The following is a 21,004-nucleotide window of genomic DNA, read 5'->3' on the forward strand; positions in this document are numbered from 1 at the left end:
AAGTCATATGCTTGCATGGTTAATGCTTGAAAATACACATCCTCTTTATCTGGTCAACAGCTTTTTAAGTGACTCTTTAGTGCTGCAAAGGTTGGTCTTTAGTTCTTGGTCCAGCGGAGCACTTAAGCATGTGCTTAAATTTAAACACTGATTGGTCCTTTGCTCCCTCCCCTCCTTTAATTTAAACCTTTGGCGGATCTTTTGGAGCCTCTTGCTCTTCTTGCTCCACTTTAGCTGCCTGCCCCACCTTCCCTCCATGTCATCTAGTATAGGAACTTTGTTTTTAGGAAAAAGAAAAGGAATACTAGTGGCACCTTGGAGACTAACCAATACAGACTAACACGGCTGCTACTCTGAAACCTGTGTTTTTAGGATATCTGGTCTGACCAATCACCAATTTTAGGTTCAAGAAGGAGTTTTCCATTGGGGTCAAATTGGCAGCGGTCTGGTGGGTTTTTTCACCTGTCAGCTTCTAGGAGGCACAGTTAGATTAAATAGGAGTAGGATTTAGGCATTAGTCATTTGTGTTAATGTTTAGTTCATCGCAACTTGCAGCCACTGTCCAGTGCGGATGAAAGGCGAAAGGACCAGTTCCCAGAACTAAAACACCTGGAATTTTGTTGGTGGACCTTGAGCCTGTGGGAGAGGAGAGACCTGAAATCTTCACAGACGAAGGTCCCTCTTTGGTACCCTCTGTCTCTCTAGCAGGGCAAAGGGTGAGAGGATTCAGAAAAGTAACCTTAATCATCAAGGTAGGCTCAGGAGAGTCTATCCTGAGTTATGGGTTATATGATGGGAGCCCTGTAACTCCTGCACTGGACTCAGTTAAATGCCTGGTATATGAGAGTTTGAGGAAATGAGGCAGCTAGCACTCCTTCTCAGTGTTATCTTAATAAACTTATGATCTGCTGCTTTAACCCATGCCTCACTCAACGGCATGTCCTGATCAGTAAACGCCTGCCACAAATATTTGTGTATCACCCATATGTATTTTATATCATTCCATTGTTTCTTCTCCTCTCACACCCTAGTGCCTTTGTTTAGTGGATTAAGCTCTTTGAAAGTGTTGATGTTACGTTAAAATAAATAAAAGTATGCTCATCATTGTCCCTTAAAATGAATTGCCACTGTGCTTTGATGCTGATAATGGAATTGCTCAGTGACAAATGTTCCCAGGGAAAACCGCTCTTAATTTTAGCAATGAATTTGTTATTAGCGTAATCAGTCATTCACATGAAATTAGGTACAGTATAAAAACTCAAGAAACCAGCTTCTGAAGATATTACAATGCGGTGCATATACTTTAATAGCTGTGTGACATGGCTAAGCATAATTAACAATTGGTTTTATCAGGGCACTAGCTGAATTGTTTTGGATTGACAAACTCCCATATAGGCAGAAGTTGCACACATTGCCTTGTGCTTAATTCAGCCACTGTTAAGGCTTTGATTCTTCATGTAGTTTGATCAAAACTTCAGGAGGCAGTTCATTGGTTTTAAAAAATAGCACTATTTTCATCCCTTTTAGCAGGTATTATTGGGAATTCAATTAGCGGCTAAAGAAAGTTGCCATTTAATTCACAGAGAAGGACAAAATTCTGAATGAGATTGGAGTGGTTGGGGGAGAGGGAAACAAGACCAAGAAAATATCCATGATAGCGAAGATGTCCAGAGATGGACAGTGGAAAACAATTTGAGATTTGGAAAGATGTCCACGTGAGAAGAGATTGAAAGGATTGGGACTGTTTAATCTACAGAGGAGATGGTTAAGAGGTGACATGATAGAAGTATCCAGAATGATGATTGATATAGAGGAGATAAATTGGACATTTCTATCTACCCTTTCTTTTAATACAAGAACAGGAGGTAGCCCATGAAACTGAAAGGTTATTTAAAACAAACAAAAGGAAATAATTGTGTTGCTTTGGGATTATTATTGTTTTTATACACAACACATAACCAGCTGGTGGGACTCGCTGACACTAAGGCTGACATAAAGTCCTTTTAGCTGGACTTTAAAAGGAATTAGACATTTGTATGAGGACTCGTACACAAACACACATGATGCAGCATAAGCTAGCCACTTGCTGCCTTGAACTAGGGAGAAATACCTGCTATGGGAATCGAGGATATTTTGTTTCCTGTGCTTCTCACCTTCTCCCTTTGCAAAGATCTTGAAAAAGTATTGATGTAACTGATTTTTCTATTTTGACAAGAGGGTCAAACTGTAGCATAAACTGTAATGGAACTAAAAAGAGAACCTCAAAAATAATGCAACAGTTTTAAATCGGAGATAAATCAAGATGCTTATTCAGTAAGTTTCTGACGTTACTGCAAGTGTCATGCAGTTTCCCTGATCATCCACATTAATACCAGTGAAGCATTCCTGATGATCCACTAGCACTTCCATAACCATGGAAAATATCCCTTTTAGTTTATGCACTTGCTGGCAAGATGGATTGGTGCTAGAATAAGGAGATGCATCCTATCTATCATCCCGCTACAGTCGGGAACCCCATTGCTTCAAATCCCCTTCTGCTATTTCCTGCCAACTGTCAAGAGTCACACTTGTGTGCAACAGAAGATGCTTGCTGGCCTTGCACATTTGAATGACAACGGTTCCCACTGTGGATTTTCAAACTGCTGACCGACAGACATCCAGCGTGATCACCGCTTGCTTTTCCACTGTCAATGCAGCTCTCTTTCTGGTGTCTCTGCGCTGGAGGGCTGGGGCAAGTTTGGCACACAGCTCCAGGAATTCGGCCTTTCACATCTGAAAGTACTGCAACCTCTGCTCATCATCTCAAATCTGCATTATCATGTGATCCCATCACTCAGTGCTCATTTCTTGGACCCAGAAGTGCCTGTCCACTATGTGGAGTTAATCTGTGGATGCCTCCAACAACATGATACGTTTATTCGCTGTCTCCATCATCCATTCCTTGTCCTCTGGCATCTCGTCTTCGTCATCAGATCACCAGTTGTAGTGGTAGTTGTTGAAGCAGATACAGGGGTATCATGTGTCCTGTGTTAGCAATAGACATGAGAATTGCACTAAGCTGTACAGAGTCGCTTCTGCTGGAGAGATAGCAGAGATTAAAAAGCAGTACATGAAACTGGGGGAAGTTTTTACAAGGCACAAAAATTATGGGCTAGAATAACCATGATGGGATGGAGAAAGTGGCATTGTGGGAACTTCACCCCTAGCTTTCAGAAATCCCTGGGTGAATTGTTGGTATCCTACAAAGCACTGCAAAAATCTCCCACAAGGCATTACACCAGAGTAAGGTACCTACCCTTGATGCACCAGATCATCTCTTGATGCGACAGGTTATTGTGAGGTGCTGTGCAGCATCAGTGCAAGCTGCCAAGTGCATGGGCTCAAGCGACAGTCATGCAGCTGCTGACTTTTGGAAGCTGACAGAGCGTCAGATTCCCACGCTTCGTAGTGTAGACACAGCCACAGGAGGCAGGCTTAACTTTAAGCATGAGAGCAATCCTTTTGACGTCTGGGATTACAGACATGCTAAAGTGAGCCAGGGGTTCAAGTACTTTGCTGAATCAGGGCCATGGAAAATTTCAAACGTGTAACCTACTGTAATCTGGTCTTGATGTCTGTTACCCGCCACGTGAGCCTGTCAATTTTAAAAGTTGCTCACCCAACGACTCCTCCACACTGCTGATCGATTTGGCTGACTCATTCCCACCAGTGTGATGGAGCCAGTTTAATGTGTGTGTGTGTGTGGGGGGGTCTTACGCACTGAGGTGGTGACTAACTGCCTGATTTTCATGTGCTGGGTACCCCCATTTCATACAAACTTCTTGTGGAGTTTTAAGTGCACCTCTTAAAAGCAGGCCCTGGAGGTGTAAATTCTGTGGTGTTTGTATTAGGGCCTGTGAGGTTATTAAATATACTTAGCCGAGAGGACACTCATTATAAACCACATATTCCTCAGCCTTTGGCAAACACAGCGATTGTGATTATACTTACAATTAAAGACAAAGCCCTACAAAGTGCTTATGTAAAACGCAGGTTTCATGACTGACTGCCGCCCGCATGGAGCTATGAATTAATACAAGTCTCAAGAGGTTCTTTGGGTTGTGATGGACTGACGTGAAAACTGAACAGCTCTCCTTTGCCTTGCTGGCTGAGCCGTAAGGAATTGACTTGCACTGGAGAAGCTGAAATAGCCACCGCATCTTTCAGTGTAAAAATTTCCTGTCCCCCTCTCCTCTCCTCAGCTGTGGTTTCCCGCGAACTGGAAGGTTGGCTTGCACGTGAACTTTGCTCACAGAAGCACTACAAGCAAGCACCGTTGTAGTCAGAGAACCACCTTGCTAACCAAAAACACAGGAGAAAAGACACAGCATGGATCACGCCATATTTATTTTTATGGGGGGGGGAGTGCGCTAAGAGGCTGTTTAGTTGTCTCTGACCGTACCTAAGTAAAGCCCCCTTTTGCCTATAATGGCCTGAACTGTAACGAAATGGCTACAGTGTGTACTGATGCCCTCTAGACAGAACTTGGTAACATCGATGGCCCTATTGGCTTCTTGCCAGCTTCCCAAGACCCATGTTTTACCTAGTTTACAGCTTCATCATTTTCTTTTCTCTGAAAATGAGTGCACACAGGAACGACATGTGTTGGTTCTGGTGTTGCCCTTGATAGAGGAATTGAAATTGGTTGTGCTAAGTTCTATGGCGAGAAAAAGAAATTTGCAACTGCTCAGCTGTGTCCTCCACCAGCAATTCCAGAAAGCTTTGCAAGCTTTTTAACGTGATAAACTTACCAGGATTTGACAGTTAAATTAACACAACGGGCTTTATAAAATATACATGAACTAATAATCTCCAAGATATTTTTACTTTGGGTTTCCAGCCAACACGGGGCTATTTATAGTAGGTTCAGTAATGTGTTTTAATTAGGGATGTACTGAACATGCTAGTAGGTTAATGTACTTTAAATGCCTTAAAAGGCTGAGTTTTGGTTTAATTTTTTTTTCCAGTGCAGAGTGGAGGCTTTGAGCCTAATTCTCATGTACACTATGAGAACAGGATTCAGCCTGCCCCTTTCATCCCTCTGGCCCCTCCAATACACAGCCTTTCACAAGGCGCAGTTATAGTCTATCCCCAGCCATGGTCCATCCCATCCTTTATAAAGCCATAGCCCCATGTCCTTGGATTTGGCTGGCATTCTGTGTGTCTCTTGACACAAGCTTTCTTCTGGACTTCTGCATTCACCGTTTTTATTTTTTTCTTTACAAATGAAACCACGATTGTGTCCAAAATGGCAGGTAATATGAAAAGTTATTCTCTGCATAATAAAAATGACAGTAAGTAGCCCATATATTATTTTTAAAATGGAGCTGTATTCTGTAAGGCATATTACTCAAGGAATTTCTGCAGGCAAAGGACTCCCATGTTGTGTTTTTCTCAGCAAGAAGCAATCTGATACAGTGCATGGTGCTTCTGAATTTCATGCAATAGCTGGTTTGAAATGTTTTCCTGTCTTCCGCCCTCACAGCCCTCCCACAATACCCACTAAGCGGAAAAGAAATCAGTAATATTTGCAGTAAGATGGTGTCTAATATAGGCACTATTCCAGCCCTTCCTTGCAGCAGCCTTCCAGGTATCACTGATGCAGAACAAAGGGCATGTGATTATGTACAGTAGAACCTCAGAGTTAAGAATAACAGAGTTATGAACTAACCGGTCAACTACACACCTCATTTAGAACTGGAAATACGCAATCAGGCAGCAGCAAAGACCAAATATAAATAAATAAATAAATAAATAAGCAAGTACAGTACAGTGTTAAACATAAACTGCTAAAGAAAAGGGAAAGCAACATTTTTCTTCTGCATAGTAAAGTTTCAAAGCTTTATTAAGTCAATATTCAGTTGTAAACTTTTGAAAGAACAACCATAATGTTTTGTTCGGAGTTACGAACATTTCAGAGTTACGAACAACCCCCATTCTCGAGGTGTTCATAACGCTGAGGTTCTTCTGTACCACAAACACCAGTGTAAATCACCTAGGCGAGTTGTTTCTGCTGGTAATTAAACGAACACCAGTTTACTGCTGATATTGCAAAGGGTAAGGTGGGGAGGGATGAGGAAACAGCTGTGTATCAGCCTCACTGGTTCAGAGCACTGCTGAAATGGGTCTGTTTTGCTGTAATTTTGTTGTATTTAGCAAGTATCTCAAGAAAATTCTGGTCTTCAGGGAGCCTGGTTCATTTCCTACCACCACCTTCTCCTCTTCATGTGCGTCTTCTACTGGTGGTGCTTTGAAATTCAAAATCAGCTCCCAGCACGCAGTGTTCTGTACTGATCTGTGTTTCAGAGGCATGGCCCGAGGTAGTCTGTAGCCAGTCATAACAGGTTTCCATACACACTAATGCCTCTCCTTGCCAACTTCTCCCACCACCTTTAATATTTACCTCTCCCCACATTCAGAAGAATTGAAGCATTTGTACAAGAGCTAGGGGAAAAGGTAAGTACATGAGCAAAAACAATGTATTTCCCTTTCCATTTTGTGATTAAAACAACCGAGAGGGAGCAGGGTCTGGTAGATGGTTTCGCTAGACTTCTAGGTTCACATTCGTGGCTCCATGACTAACCTGCTCTGGGGTCTTGGGTAAGTCACATCACATCTCGCTGCTTTAGTTTTCCCTTCTACAAAATGGGACTAGTGATACTTAGCCCTCCTTCGTTAAAGTGCTTTGAGAATCATGGACCCAAATTAAAAGTGATGGATTTGACCCATATATTTTCCTAATCATTATCAAAAAAAAGCAAGGAAAGCCTGTCTGGCTAATGAACTCAATACAAACCTGTCCCACCGTTCAAGGTGTGAGGACAGTTAGCCCTGTTGTGTATGAAAATATATCATCCCTATATGCAGAGAGGGTGATAAAAAATCCGCAGTCCTCAAGATTCACAGCAGACCTTGAAGTGGTCTGTCTATTTTAAAGCATGAAACCTAAAAGAATTGAATGGTAAACAAGGCTTTTGTTCTCCTAGGTCCTCCAGCTCCACCTCAAGATATTACCATACAGGCTGGGTCCACACCTGCCACTATACAGGTGTCCTGGAAACCACCAACCCTTACATGCACAGGGACCTCCAATGGAGCAAATGTTACTGGCTATGGTGTTTATGCAAAAGGCCAAAGGGTAAGCTTTCTTTTGCTTGTTACAGTGATCAGCAGCTATAGGTGTGCAGATAGATTACCAGGTAAAGGCAGCAGTTCAAGGTTTGCTGAGTTGTTCTGGGTTTCACTGCAGCTATTTTGTCACTTCATTATTTGCCTGGTTTGTAAGTTAGCTGTGGAGTTCCTGAATGTAAACTCATCAGGAAGACATAGCTGTTCAGATATGCCTAGTGGAAGTGTTACAGCTGATCGGTGCGAATCGATACAGACCTGCGGTGCTGATTATTGCAACCAATGGGCAACACTTTGCAAGAGCATAGGAAGCCTTTCAAGGTGACTATGGGAGGAAATGTCTTTTACACTTTTAAGTTGCTTGTTTATGTATTCAGGTGGCAGAGGTGATCTTTCCAACAGCAGAGAACACCTTCGTGGAGCTAATGAAAATACGAAATGTAGAAGCTAAGGAAGTTACCGTGAGAACACTTTCTGCACAAGGGGAATCTGAGGACTCTTGTGTTGCTGCCATTCCACCTGACCTATTGGTGCCTCCAATCCCTCACCCTCGAACAGCTCCCAAATCGAAGCCATTAGCAAGTGCCGGGGCCCCAGATACCAAAGATGAACATTTAAGTCCACATTTAAAAATGGATGAGTCATGGGAGCAGACTCGTTCAGCATCCCCCATTCATGGACACACATTGGAGCCTCCTGCCCCCAACTTTCAAAGCCCGCTTCAAGGAAGGAGGTCTCCCTCGCCTAATCGAATACTCCCTCAGCCGCAAGGCACACCCATCCCCAACACTGTTGCTAAAGCCATGGCGAGAGAAGCTGCCCAGCGGGTTGCAGAGAACAACAGGGTAAGGCAAGCTCTTTCTTACACCCTGTCATATAGAGTGGCTTGGTTGCAAATCATTTAGTTTTAAAAAGTAGATCACCTTTTATATTAAAGTTCCATTTATAAATACTTTATAAAGGGTTAATAACTGATTAATAAAAAGTCAATCAATTGTTATAGAGTCCATTAGGTCTGTAGGTTATTTATAACTATGTCTAATAACAATCTATAACTGTTTCTACTGATGTGCCTAGAACATCATATCTGTACATGGAATCTTATGTGAATGAAATCTATTAAATCTAAAGCTTGCATAATTGATTAAACCTTTTATAAACCAGTTATAAATTCAACACTAATATAAACCGTGACCAAAATCTACTCCCAGATGTTTGAGTGGATACTCTGACCATAAAGCACAGAGATATTGTAATGTGCTATCCTTTGATCTCTTGCTGATAACCCCAACGATTCTTAAAAATGGAAATATATTTTTAAAAAATCTGGTTTATTTTTGGCCAATTAAGTTCAACATTTGGCTCCCCACACCATGTCACTTGGGCTTCTTATCTCAGTTAAAACAGTCAATAACAAAATACTAAGCCTTCAGCCTCAAGGCTTGTGAACAGAGCCACCTGATCTGTAACAAGAAAAATCTCTGTGAAAGTTTGACCAACAAAGAGCTGTTATACATTAAGCTCACTTATGCTGAGCTCTGGCAGGTCACTAGAGAGAGCAGGTTGCAGGGGTGCGGGCCCTTTATTCACTGAAATCGCTGTGTTGGTTGCAATTGCAGTCTCAGAGAGTTAAGCCCCAGGAACAGACATCAAGAACAGTCTCATTGATAATAACATCTAAGAGGGAGAGTAGTGAGAGGTGACGTTTCATAGCCCGTGTTACATTCTAAAAGTGTAAACACCCACGCATGTAGGGCTTGTTACATCATCACTGACATATCAAACACCACCAGATGTGAATAGGTAGTGCAGAGCACTGTGTTCCTGTCAGTGTGAAGGGATGATTCATTGCATTAGATACCGGCTGAAGCTCTGTAACCCCAAAGGCTAACAAATTTCTTTCACTAACCTGTCCCGTCTGATGTGGATCTCCATAGGCTGCTGTTACTTTTGTGGGCAGAATCTGGCCTTTATGCAATAGAATCCTGAGGTAAACATCTAACAAACCCGCCCCCCCCCCAAAAGGGCTGAATCAACGTGCTCATCTCGATGACCAATGAACCATGCAAGCAAACCCTTGTACAGTGAGATGAAACTAGCACCCTGTAGCTGTTGCTTTCACCTTGCTCTCAAATTAATCTGCCTGGCAGTTGCAGGGCATTGCCTAGTGCAGATGAACTGGACAGTCTCAAAAACAAACCCACCATAAAACATTCCTGAAAACAGTTGATCATTTCCTATTTCCTACGTAGGGCAATTTCCCAAGACCACAGCTTGCTTGAAATTCCTTGTGAACTAATTAAATTAAGTTATTAGCACATGGGTATGCTCTGTCTAGGAATAACTCTGCATGACTGTCATGCTGTGCTTTGTTTACCATCCAAACTCCACAGGGAACAACGTCAGAAATGGAGGCAGTGTAAGGAGTGCTGGTGTATCGTGGCTCATGTTCTCGAGAATGGTTTCTTGGTTTTGCTGAATTCTGTTAAATGATACAATGCTGCAGGATCTTTGGGGCAATCTATGCCCACAAATGTGTGAGGCAATTAAATAAGACAGTTTCAGTGTTAGAGCAATAATTAACAGCAGAAGGAGCGTAAAGTGGAGAGATATAGTTTAGGGGGAAAGGGTATATATTTTTGGATGAGATTTCGAAAACGATGGGCAGTCAGGGAGGTGGAGAGATCTTACCTAGAGGCTGTTCTGCACAGCAGAGCTGCAAAGGAGAAGGCTGTCACCTCAGCAATGCTGCAAGTGCAGACAGGAGGATGAGTGGAGTGATTGGGAAGAGGGCAGAGAGAAAGGTTCTCTGAGGTGGGATGGAACAAGTATTATAGGCCCAAGTTCTGCAAAGCACTTAAACATATGCTTATGTCCATCTCTGGTCAGCAAAGCATTGAGGGATATTTCATAGAAGTCAAAAGAGAAACTTGTGTCTATCTGAGAAAAGTTGAACGAGTGCTTACTTTTCAGATTTTTAAAGGTGTTTTAGGCACCTCAGGTACCTGAATATCTTTCAAATCTAGCCCTAAATGCTTTGCTTAAACAGGGCCCTAACAACTAAGATGGTATTTTAAAACTGCACACTGAAATGGGTGAGCAAACTCAGGCTCTGATTCTGCAAACGCTTATGCATGGGCATAACTTGGCCCACCAGAATAAAGTCCTATAGACCTCAGTGGAGCGACGCAGGTCCATAAAGTTAAACGTTTGTTTGCAGGATTGAGGTGTAAGTCAAGTTAGCCCATTGGTTCACATTAACACCAAATATTTTATTTTCTCTTATTTGACTTGCTATACACAATGCTGCAAAACCCTATTAACGGTAGGTTCTCTGGATACCTCATGCAACAGAAGAGACCTTCGAACGCTACAGCTTGAATGCAACACGAGAAGAGCCACCTGGGCCAATGCACATGGATTAGCCTCCTTTTTCTTGATTTGTTTGTCAAAACAAAAGTGCGCAAACCTTATCTGATTGACAGCTGAGCTCAGCTCATGAGAATGAGATTCTGTCCTAAATTTAAATTCTTAGGAGGGGGTAGGGGGAAAAGGAAAACAAAAACACCAAACCCAGTTATATAATGACAAGCAAGTTTGGATGCCAATTGCATGACCACTGAGCCTTTTAAAAAAGCAAATGGCAAATCGGAAAGAAGGGCCCAATGACCTGGACACAAGGCTATGTATTAGAGGAGCACAAGTGGGTCTGTTTTGGATGGCTACTGGACTGATTGTAAGATAGATGGAGCAGTGGTGATTAACTAGAGCATGACCGCAGTTTAAGGGAAGGGGGCTGAGAAACTTTTTTTAGTTTTTGCAAAATCACTGATCTACACTCCAAAACAGGTTTAATTAGATTCACGTTTGGACTAGTCATTAGTAAATCTTCGAAGGTTCAATGCAGGGACCTGGGCAAAAGTTCAGGGGCTAGATTCACTCTGGGGTAAGCCAAGTTCTGCGAGCAACACCTATGGTACATAGTCCTCAGTAGTGGAAAGTCCACTTTGTACTGTGTGGCGGTGGTGTAAGCCGCTGGAGCCCTCACATACCTCTAACCAGAAAGCTGGATGGTGTGGACTGAGGAGGGCTTGTGGTCAGCAGGATCTAGTGATTGAGGGTGAAATTCACTTTGGTGCAGAGGATCAGCACAAGTGCTTATGCCTTCACAATAAGAAAGCGTTACTGAGGTTTCGGTGGTGCACAGACATTGTGCTCGTCCTCTGCATAGTGCTGAATTTCACTATGTGTGCATTGTCTAGGCAATTTCTGCCAATGGACTCCTGTGGGATCCCCTAGGAGAGATTAATTTTAATTAATTTTAATTAATTTTAATTTAAATTTAATTTAAATTTAAATTAAAATTTAAAATTTTAATTTTAATTTAAATTTAAATTTAATTTTAAGATTAATTTTAATAGAAATTAAAAGAAACACCCTCTGTTCTCCGCAAGAGTGAGTGCCCTATAGGTGCAAAGTCCTGTGCTTTTCAGGAAAGTGGCACATGCAAAAGGAAAGATTGTTCTCCACTTAGTCCTAACACACACGAGTCGAGGCACTGAGTAGTAATGTCCACAGTTAAATTCAGCATCTTCAGGGGCGGAACTCTGGTTTTATGTCTTCTCTGAAAACACTGTGCCTTCAACATCATGTTGAGACATTTGTTTCAGTAATGATTCAAGGAAAGAGCTCTACCTACTGCATCCCCTACGCCATTTCCTGGACTATCTGCGTGTTCTTTAGAGATTACCCATCCAAGTACCCACCCAGCCTACGCTTGCTTAACTCATGAAATGTGATGGGATTCTAGCACAAGGAGGTATATGCTGGTGAGTGAGACCAGTGAAAGGGCTATGATTTAAAGGAACCAGAAGTTTATCGTTCGAGTTTAAGCCATAGGGATATTTAAATGTGCTCTTGGGAGTCGTAGAATCAGCAGACCTGGAATCATTAACATCTCTTTGTTGGCTTGCTGGGAACAATGGAGGTGAAGGGGGTGCCCGCTTTTCTTTACCATGTTGGTGTTTTGCCAGATGGAGAGGAGGAGTGTGTTTAGCGAAAGGAGTAACATGGTGCATTATGCAAACTCAGATGAGGAGGAAGACGGCTACGATTCTCCCAGCATTAAAAGGAGAGGGGCTTCAGTCGACGATTTCCTGAAAGGCTCAGAGCTTGGAAAGCAGGTAATTAATGTGACCTCATTATGGTAATAAGGAGAGATGTAGGTCTGCAATGTATTGAAAATACTTTATGATGCTCAACACATTAACCACAGCAGTATCATTCTGCTGACTGTCAAACCGATATGCTCTATGGCTAAGCAGCCAGACCTGTACCGAGTTTGATGAATAGGCTTTTCTACTCCTACAGCATTATACTTTTAGAAGCCAGAAGTCTTTTTAACTGTCTGGCCCTTTGCTCATTATAAAGGCTGATATATGAATCTCTGATAGTTACAACTAGCAACAACCTTAATACTGAAAAAGAAGGTAAGTGGAGATATTTTTGAATCTGGGCTTTCTCTGCATTATACTTTATTTTTACGTATATTGACGTGCTATAAGACCAAAAAAAGGGCTTGGAATTTTTTGTGTCATTTGAAAGCCATGAAATATCCTCCTTACAAGCAAGGAGCTAACACAATATGTCCCTGGCATGCTGCAGCAGGAAGAAAGATGCTCTCAGAAGAATTTCCTAAACCCAGTCTTCAGCCTCACCCTACTGAAAGCACTACAAGACAATTTAATTTTTTACTTTCAAGTGAGCTGAGCCCCCTATTACAGTAAAGTAAAAATCGGTCTGGAACTTTTTCTTAGCATGTTATAATACCTTCTTGGCAGAATACTCCCAAGTTCTGATATTGGACATAATTAGAGATGTGTAGCCTTTCATTTTATTTAAAGTGATTTTTCAATGTGGTATTACACCACTCTGGTGGCTACAGTTTCAAGCTTAACAGAGTGAAAGTCACCTCTGCTACTTGCTTCAGTTTTAGAGTCTCTAGTAACACATAAAGACCAAGGATAGTGACCACACACACATTCACAAGTACAAGGTCTAGTCTGTTGTACAAGTTTTTGTTAATGTTACACAATTAAAGTCATGATTGTCCAAGCATATAGAAATTCTTTACAGACCTATGCACAAGTTACAAATATGGTTATGCTCACATCTTCCTAGATAATGTTAGGGTCTGATGGATCTTTCATGGGTTGATCATCAGTAGAGGGATGGTTCCTGCTGGAGTTTTCTTGTAGGAAGCTCGGTTTTCCTAATCTGGGCACCCTCTTTTTCTACTGTGATTCTGACTGTACCTCATTACCAGTTAGGCACATCATGCACCTTGCAATTAGGGCATGTATTAGAAAAATGTGACTACCAGGTATCTTGTAAACAAAAAAAATTACTCTTACTGTTAATTTTTTGCAATATCACCCATTCCCGTAATCTTGTAGCATAGGGTCATTCTTTGGTCGCTTACTTATGTCAAACATTTCTTAAGCCAATGACCTAGTATGGCTAAGCTAAAATCTTGCAGGCCTGTAGGCCTTGTATTTCAGCCTTATTTACTTAGATAACTAATGCATACTTATCCCTTCTAACTACAAATCAAGCTTATACTTCTATAATCTTACAATTTAACTCTATTTAGCATACAATGATTATATATGGCATAGAATGTTAGTTAATCATAACATCACACAATAAATGAACAACACATAAAAAACATTGGCTACAGATGAGTCCAAGCCGTGACATTTGTTTTGCACACACAGGTTTCCTGAGTGTTCTGGGATTTTGGTTCAGCTCATTATCAAGAGAGTGGCATTTGTAAGATATTGATATTGTTTTGGATTTCAAATCCCCTCAGAGATGTTTGACTTGGGGGGTTGGTTCCATCTGTAGAGGCAGTAGTTCAAATTTGTAGAACTCCTGCACTCAGGTTGCACCTACAAACTATATACACGCTCTCGAGCCCCATGTACAAGGTGTATCTGAGTCTGCAGCTATGGGAATTGTGTTTCAAAACACACTGGTACATGGAAGTATCTGATTGCACATGCAATTACCTGACTTGTGCAGCAAATGAGCTGTTTGCAGGTGAAACTTAAAGGTGCACCAGGTTGATTAAACCAATAGATATAATACAATTTAAAATTATTTTATGTGCATCTAGGCCAAGATTTTCTAAAGCGACTAATGATTTCATAAGGAAGTCTGCTCCATTATTTAGGTGCTAGTCTGGCATTCTGGAGAGCTAGGTTCAATTCCCTACTATGCCACAGACGTCCTGTGTAACCTTGGGCAAGTCAGTCAATATCTTTCTGCCTAGGTTTCCCCAACTGTAGAATGGGGACAGTAGCACTGTCCTATATCACAAGGCTGTTGAGAGGACATTAAAAATTCTAAGCTGCTCAGACACTGCAATAATGGGAGTCATATAGAAAACTAAGATTTTGGTTGTCTCCATTTTTGTAAGCCCACTTTGAAACCCCTGTCTGTTTTACTGAGTTCTAGAGATAGAACACTTTCTAAGCTCATTAACCCATTGTGACACTTTCTCAGGGTACCCAGGATTGTGAATCTCCTTGTAACGCCCGTCTCAGTGAGAGAGAGACTTGATTGTGCTTAACTGGGTTTCAGATTGGTGACACCACCTAAACAATCTCCTCAGGGCCATGCCAGCCCTTGCTTTGCCTTGCAGATTAGCTATACGTACACCTCATACCCCTTTATGGTGTTCCCCTGCAGTGTCCAGCACTTAACCACTGGACACTCATAGAAATTACCAGGGAATTCTGTTTAGTGAGGCAGCTTTTCTGTGTTCATTAAATACAAATTGATTATTACCTGTTTATATTTCAGCTATATAAGAGAGGCACCTACTTGCAGCTTAATTGCTCATTTTAACTATTTAAAAAAATTGAAAAATTGTACTGCATAATTTGTTAGTAAAGAGACAATTTCTGTACTTTTTTTATGTAATTCTACTACATCAAGACCTAACCAGGAAGTTTAATAGGAGGTTTTTTTTAATAAGATTTTAGGCGTAATTGTGATTTTGAAAGAATCTGGTAGCTTATTTCACTATAAGGCAATCAATAGTTAGTTAGCTTATTATAGTGTAGCTTTAGTCTGTGTGTACTCATTGGTATTCTGAAGTTGATGCCATACTGTGCATTTATGCCCAGTTAAAAGCTTTTGGCATAGTCTCACTTGATGTGTCTCATGCATGAAGAAGATAGAAAGAAAGAAATCAAAGCAGGCAACCACAAATACAGGTTAAAATGATGTTGTTCAGCAGTGGTGTTCTGATTGATACTAATGGAGATGGCTGCTGCGGTCTATATTTCTGTAACTGTGTGACATAATATATGGATTTTAAAAAATTTCATATGTGATTATATAGCTCACATCCCTTCCAAATCAAAACAGTCACTGGATCTGCCACAGACTTCCTGTGTGACTTTGGACAAGGCAATTAGGATTTTAAAGGCTAACTACCATGGAAATAAAAATATTCAAGGCTTACCCTTGACTTCACTGCAACTACTCACTGCCTTCAAGTTAAGGATGTGCATATGTGTTTACAGGATGGGGGCCCAAAACACAATGATTTTTTAAAAGTCTGTTCAAATTGTTTGAGCTTCAATATCTTGTTACATGCCCATTAGATGCTTCAATATTTTGTAACGAATTAATCTGTTACTAACACAGAATGTAATTGTACAATTATTGCTTACGTAAATTTGAGCTAATTGCATTACATGTCTTAACAAGTTCTAACACCTCAATTAGAAGGTTTTCATTAAATAATTGGTGGGTATTTAACAGACACCTCTATTATTAAATCAACAGCAGATAAGCATTGGAGATAGTTTGAAAGGTTCCTGCTATGTAGCTGTGCAGCTTTTCTCTGGCAATAACAACCTTTGATAATCTACATGATATCACAAACACGGCTCTCATTTACACAGTGCAGCCCCCAATGAACTCCCTTGTATTGTCCGTATTATAATTGAGAACAGGGTTTGACTCACTGAAATTGGAAGCAAGACTCCATTGGAATGGCATGGGTGAAAGTGAGAGCATCAGACCAAATTCTGGGACTCTTTCATTTCATAAAGTAACTGAAAGTATTAATTCCTGCAGTGGCTTTTATTCTTAAAATTACCCCCTCATGTAATACAGCTGAGGGAAACTGAAAACATTCATGGGTTTGATCCCATTCCCTTGGATAGCAGCGAAGTGTTCAAAAAAGGCTGGATCTCACAACCCTCGATAATAACAATCCTTAGCTTTTATACATAGACTACAAAGTATTTTACAGTGGAAAGTAAGTATCATTATCTGCATTTTACAATAGGGGACATGGAGGCTTAGAGAGGAGAAGTAATTTGCCCAAAGTCATACAGGTCAGCAGCAGAACTGTGAATAGAACTATGGTCTTCTGCCTCCCAGGCCAGTGCCTGATCTACTGGACCAAGCTGGCTCCCATAAGTAATGAAAGAAGGAGCTTAGCATTAATGAACATCTCATACAGCTGAGGCACATTGTAGAGATACACACTGAGATCTCCAGAACTATTGTCTAGGGATCAAGAGAGTGCAAGTCTGCTGTAATATTTGGAGAGTGAACATATTTTCACTTCAGGGTAATTGCTTACTGCAGACATTTCATTTCATTTCTGGAAGTTTACAGCAGTTTATTGATGCCAATACGTTATGGAACTATAGGAAGTGATTCTGGTCTACGAAAATTGCTTCTGCTGTAGTATTTCTTCTGGGGAAAGAAAGTAACTTCTGCTCCCTGACATTCTAGTATTTCAGTAACTTATTCTCCAAAATCCTTTTTCTGAGGCAAATAGGTTTACTCCTGGAAATTGTCTCTACAGCATATAGTACCACTTGCTTGACACTGAAGGTGGGACTGAGCTATGTAGTTCACATTTGAATCTGAACATATCTAGACAGAAGGGTGTTTGGATTCGAGCCTCTGATCTGGCCCATTATAGAGATGTAGGGCTAGATCCTTGTCTAGCATAAATCAGTGTACACTGGAATACACCAGCTGAGGATCTGGAGCCCCATGAAATTCGGATCTGGAGCCCCATGAAATTCGGATCTGGAGCCAAACTTCACATTTCAAGTATATTCAGACCTGGAATTTCTGTTTGGGCCTATCCTATCCTGAATTGCTATGCTTCAGACTCAAACTGTATATAAAGATCTGTACTTTTTTGCTGTCCGTATTTTGAGAATGGGAAGATTACACCAACAAAGTAGGAAGACGTGTTATCGGCTACATTGAGATTTGCATTTTAGTTTTTATGCAGTGCATGTGTGAAACTTTTGGGCCCATAAGTTTTAAGTAGGCCTCGACTTAAGCATTTGCACAAGCAGATGAAACTGCTGACAGACCTGAAGCACCAGTGTGATTTTGTTCAGAAAATTAGATGCCTCATTTTAAAAATGTACTTGTAGATGTAGAATCACAGTAATGTTTGGTTTGTTATCTGGACTGTGGATATAAATCATGACACTAGTAAAACAAAACAAGAATTTACCAAAGACAATTAAATTTAACACCAGCAATTCAATAACATAGCTCATTTCTTCCGTCCGTTCCACCTAGTTGAAAACACAGACAACTTAATTTAGTGGAACTAACTCTAGAAGGACATTAAAATTCTATCAATTCTGCTCCCTAGATGCCTGAATAGAATGAGATCATTGACCCTCATCAGCCAGTGAAAATTTACAATATAGAAATATTATGTAAGAACTAAATGGTGCTCTTGAAGAGTCATGTGGGGTTTACAGTTAGATATAGAAAACATCAGATATGACAATGAAGAGTAGCTTACATGTGAATGGAATTCACAATCTCAGTTGGAGCCTTCACCAGATGGTCAGCAAATCCACTAACACGTGCAGGGCTTCTGTAAATCTAGGAGCTTTTTTTAATCGGGGTCTCATGAGGTTTGTGGTGCAGTGGAAGTGCAAGTGTAATGATGCCCCTGGTTGGGTCATATGTAGGGACTGAATCCGCGATTTCTGGAATTTAAAGTGTGAGCAAGCTAATAAACCTTTTGAGGGCTACCGAGAGTTGCACCTGGTTAGTGTGGGTTACACAAAGTATTATTGCAATATTCAAGCTGCCAGTTGCTACCTTGCCCCCCATTTGTGGGGGCACTGTCACTTCAGATTTTAAACCTGCAGCCTTTTTTCTTTTCCATCCCATCCAATAGCCGCACTACGGCCAGGGTGAGGAGTACCACACGGAGAGCAGTAGGGGCTCTGACTTGTCCGATATCATGGAGGAAGATGAAGAAGAGCTGTACTCAGAAATGCAGCTGGAGGACGGAGGAAGAAGACGAGTCAGTGTAACATCACACAACACACTCAAGGTAAGAGTGACGGAAAAGGGGGGCTTAAGCTTCAGAGAAGGGCAAGCCAAGTTCTTCCTTTCTTCCACGCACTATCATTTTGTTAGTCTGCTGTGGACGTTACAGTTCACAGTGGCCTACAGACTAGAACTGGGATGAATGCTGTTCATAATGTAAAGTCCCCATTGTGAAGTCCATTTAATACTCAGTTCTCTGGTGTTAGCCAAGAGCTTCACATAGTGAAGACTGTCCTTGGGCTGTTATGCAATTATCTGTTTTGCTGCACATTTGGGGGTGCTGCTGTGCTGCAGTATATGGAACGTGCACCCAGACCATTAGAGGTTTTCTGATGCGTGCATGCGTGCACATCCACACACAAGTCTTTGAATTTAAATATCCTGTGGACATCCTCTCCATATTACTGACCAGGTTTTTGGAACTACCCCCACGGGATCCTTCTAGTGCATGCTGGTAACGGATTTGGGGAGTTTTATTCAGTGCAATATGGACTCCCAATAGCGTGGATAAAGCCCATAGTCAATGAATCTTAGTGTCGCGATCATTAATGAGCTTCTGGTGGCAGAGCAGACAATGGTGAACATATGTCAGGAATGATGTCCCAAACACTGCATGGGAGGATTCATCCTACAAGGTGATTTTATTCATCTGATTAAAATACACACTGCAAACACTAAACTTTCCCAACATAGAATTTCTGTTTTCTGTAATATGACATATAATAACTGCCTCTTATGTGTATACCATTACCATGCTAAGATGCTTCTTTTTAACAAGCCAGATGACTAAAAATATTAAGAAACCTACAGGTCGTTCTTCCCACAACCAAAATGATGTGTTACTAAAGAACATACCATACCCTTATGCAAAGTACATACATAGGGATATTGTAACCATTGCTATAACTGCTTCTATATATTTTATACACAGACTTAGGATTGTATGCAACATATAAAGAGATACTGTCAAGTACATTTTCAGAAAAAAATCTTTCATTCTCCTCTTTAGTATCCTTGTAAAAGCTTGAAAATGAAATGGCTCCGACTGCCACTAGGCAGACACTGAATTATCCCTAGACCTCTCTAGTTCTTTATGAATCAGTAGCATATTTACTACTACTTTCTACATCAGCATTAACATCAGCCCAACTCTGCACACATGGGCCAGATCCTCAGCTGGGGTAAATTACCATATCTATGTTAAAGTCAGTTATGTTATATGCTGATTTAATGCAATCTGAGGATCTGCCCCAAGGTTCATGGTTAACATCTGTTGTTTGAATGGCTGTGCAGAAGCAGAACTTAATGTGAGAATGCCACATAAATTTAGGGCAGATGGAGTAAGTTTAGAATTTGGAGGACACTCACCACTGCATTTATAACTATATTTAAGTTTTAGATCAGGTTCTAGAACTAAAACACTTGTGTCCCTGTTTTGCTAGATCCAATTCAGCTTTGCAGCTGCTGTAATTAAAAAAGAAACAAAAAACACATTGAGTGAATTGAACTCTTTCAAATGCATATGCGATTTGCATTTGAAAGTACACCAACCCATGCACTTCGAGCTATGATTGCAGATAGCTAACATTCAGTATTTTCTGTACCAAGTTAATAGATACCCTTATCCTAAAGGAAAGTGTACCAGATGCATGACTCACTTTACTGTGCGGTTATTATTCCCTTCAGTTGCTCTTCAGATGAAGGCTGATGTGTAATCTAGAAAGAGATCCAAACTTGAATATCAGGTTGGAGCATCCATGAAACTTGAGGATGTTTGGAGTCTATTCAAAACTATTCCTAATGCACATTTATTTATATTTTTTCCATATTTATGACACCTTTTCAAAAAAGCTCTGGGAATACGATAGACAATTAAAAAGTGTATTCAAAAATAATTCACAGAAATACAGTAGAACCTCAGAGTTAGGAACATCTCGGGAATGGAGATTGTTCATAACTCTGAAATGTTCATAACTCTGAACAAAACGTTATGGTTGTTCATTCAAAAGTTTATAAGTGAACGTTGACTTCATACAGCTTTGAAACTTCACTATGCAGAAGAAAAATGCTGCTTTCCATTTATTTTTTTAGTAGTTTACGTTTAACACAGCACTGTACTGTACTGCTGGTTTTTTTGTCTCTGCTGCTGCCTTATTGTGTACTTCCAGTTCCAAGTGAGCTGTATGGTTGACCGATCGGTTTATAATTCTGATATTTGTAGCTCTACGGTTCTACTGTAGTGTCAAAAATTAACTCTTTTAAAAACTCCCTAGCCTTTGAAGAAAAATAAAGCAAAAGCCAGCTCAATCTGTCTGCTCAGAGACAGCCTGAGCAATGGGCTTTGTAATGTCCCTGGAATGGCAGCAAACTAAGGCTCTGTTGGACCAAAGGGGAAGGAGAATTCCAAAGTCACTAAGAAGATCCTGCCCTC

At 40.8% G+C, this 21,004-nt stretch overlaps 1 protein-coding gene across 5 annotated transcripts in view; it reads left to right on the top strand.

Annotated features, from left to right (window-relative positions):
• The window catches only part of RIMBP2 (RIMS binding protein 2), a 280,445-nt gene that overhangs the window by 232,971 nt on the left and 26,470 nt on the right, over positions 1 to 21,004 (top strand). For all 5 annotated transcript variants that reach the window (XM_073312919.1, XM_078848948.1, XM_078848949.1 and 2 more), the window contains 4 exons: positions 7,026 to 7,177; positions 7,545 to 8,012; positions 12,201 to 12,350; positions 18,419 to 18,577. In XM_073312919.1, coding sequence (XP_073169020.1) covers positions 7,026 to 7,177; positions 7,545 to 8,012; positions 12,201 to 12,350; positions 18,419 to 18,577 — 929 coding nt within the window. The remainder of the gene's footprint in view (positions 1 to 7,025; positions 7,178 to 7,544; positions 8,013 to 12,200; positions 12,351 to 18,418; positions 18,578 to 21,004) is intronic.

This window comes from Lepidochelys kempii, chromosome 15 (assembly GCF_965140285.1).
Source record: "Lepidochelys kempii isolate rLepKem1 chromosome 15, rLepKem1.hap1, whole genome shotgun sequence".
NCBI classification, from domain to species: domain Eukaryota; kingdom Metazoa; phylum Chordata; order Testudines; family Cheloniidae; genus Lepidochelys; species Lepidochelys kempii.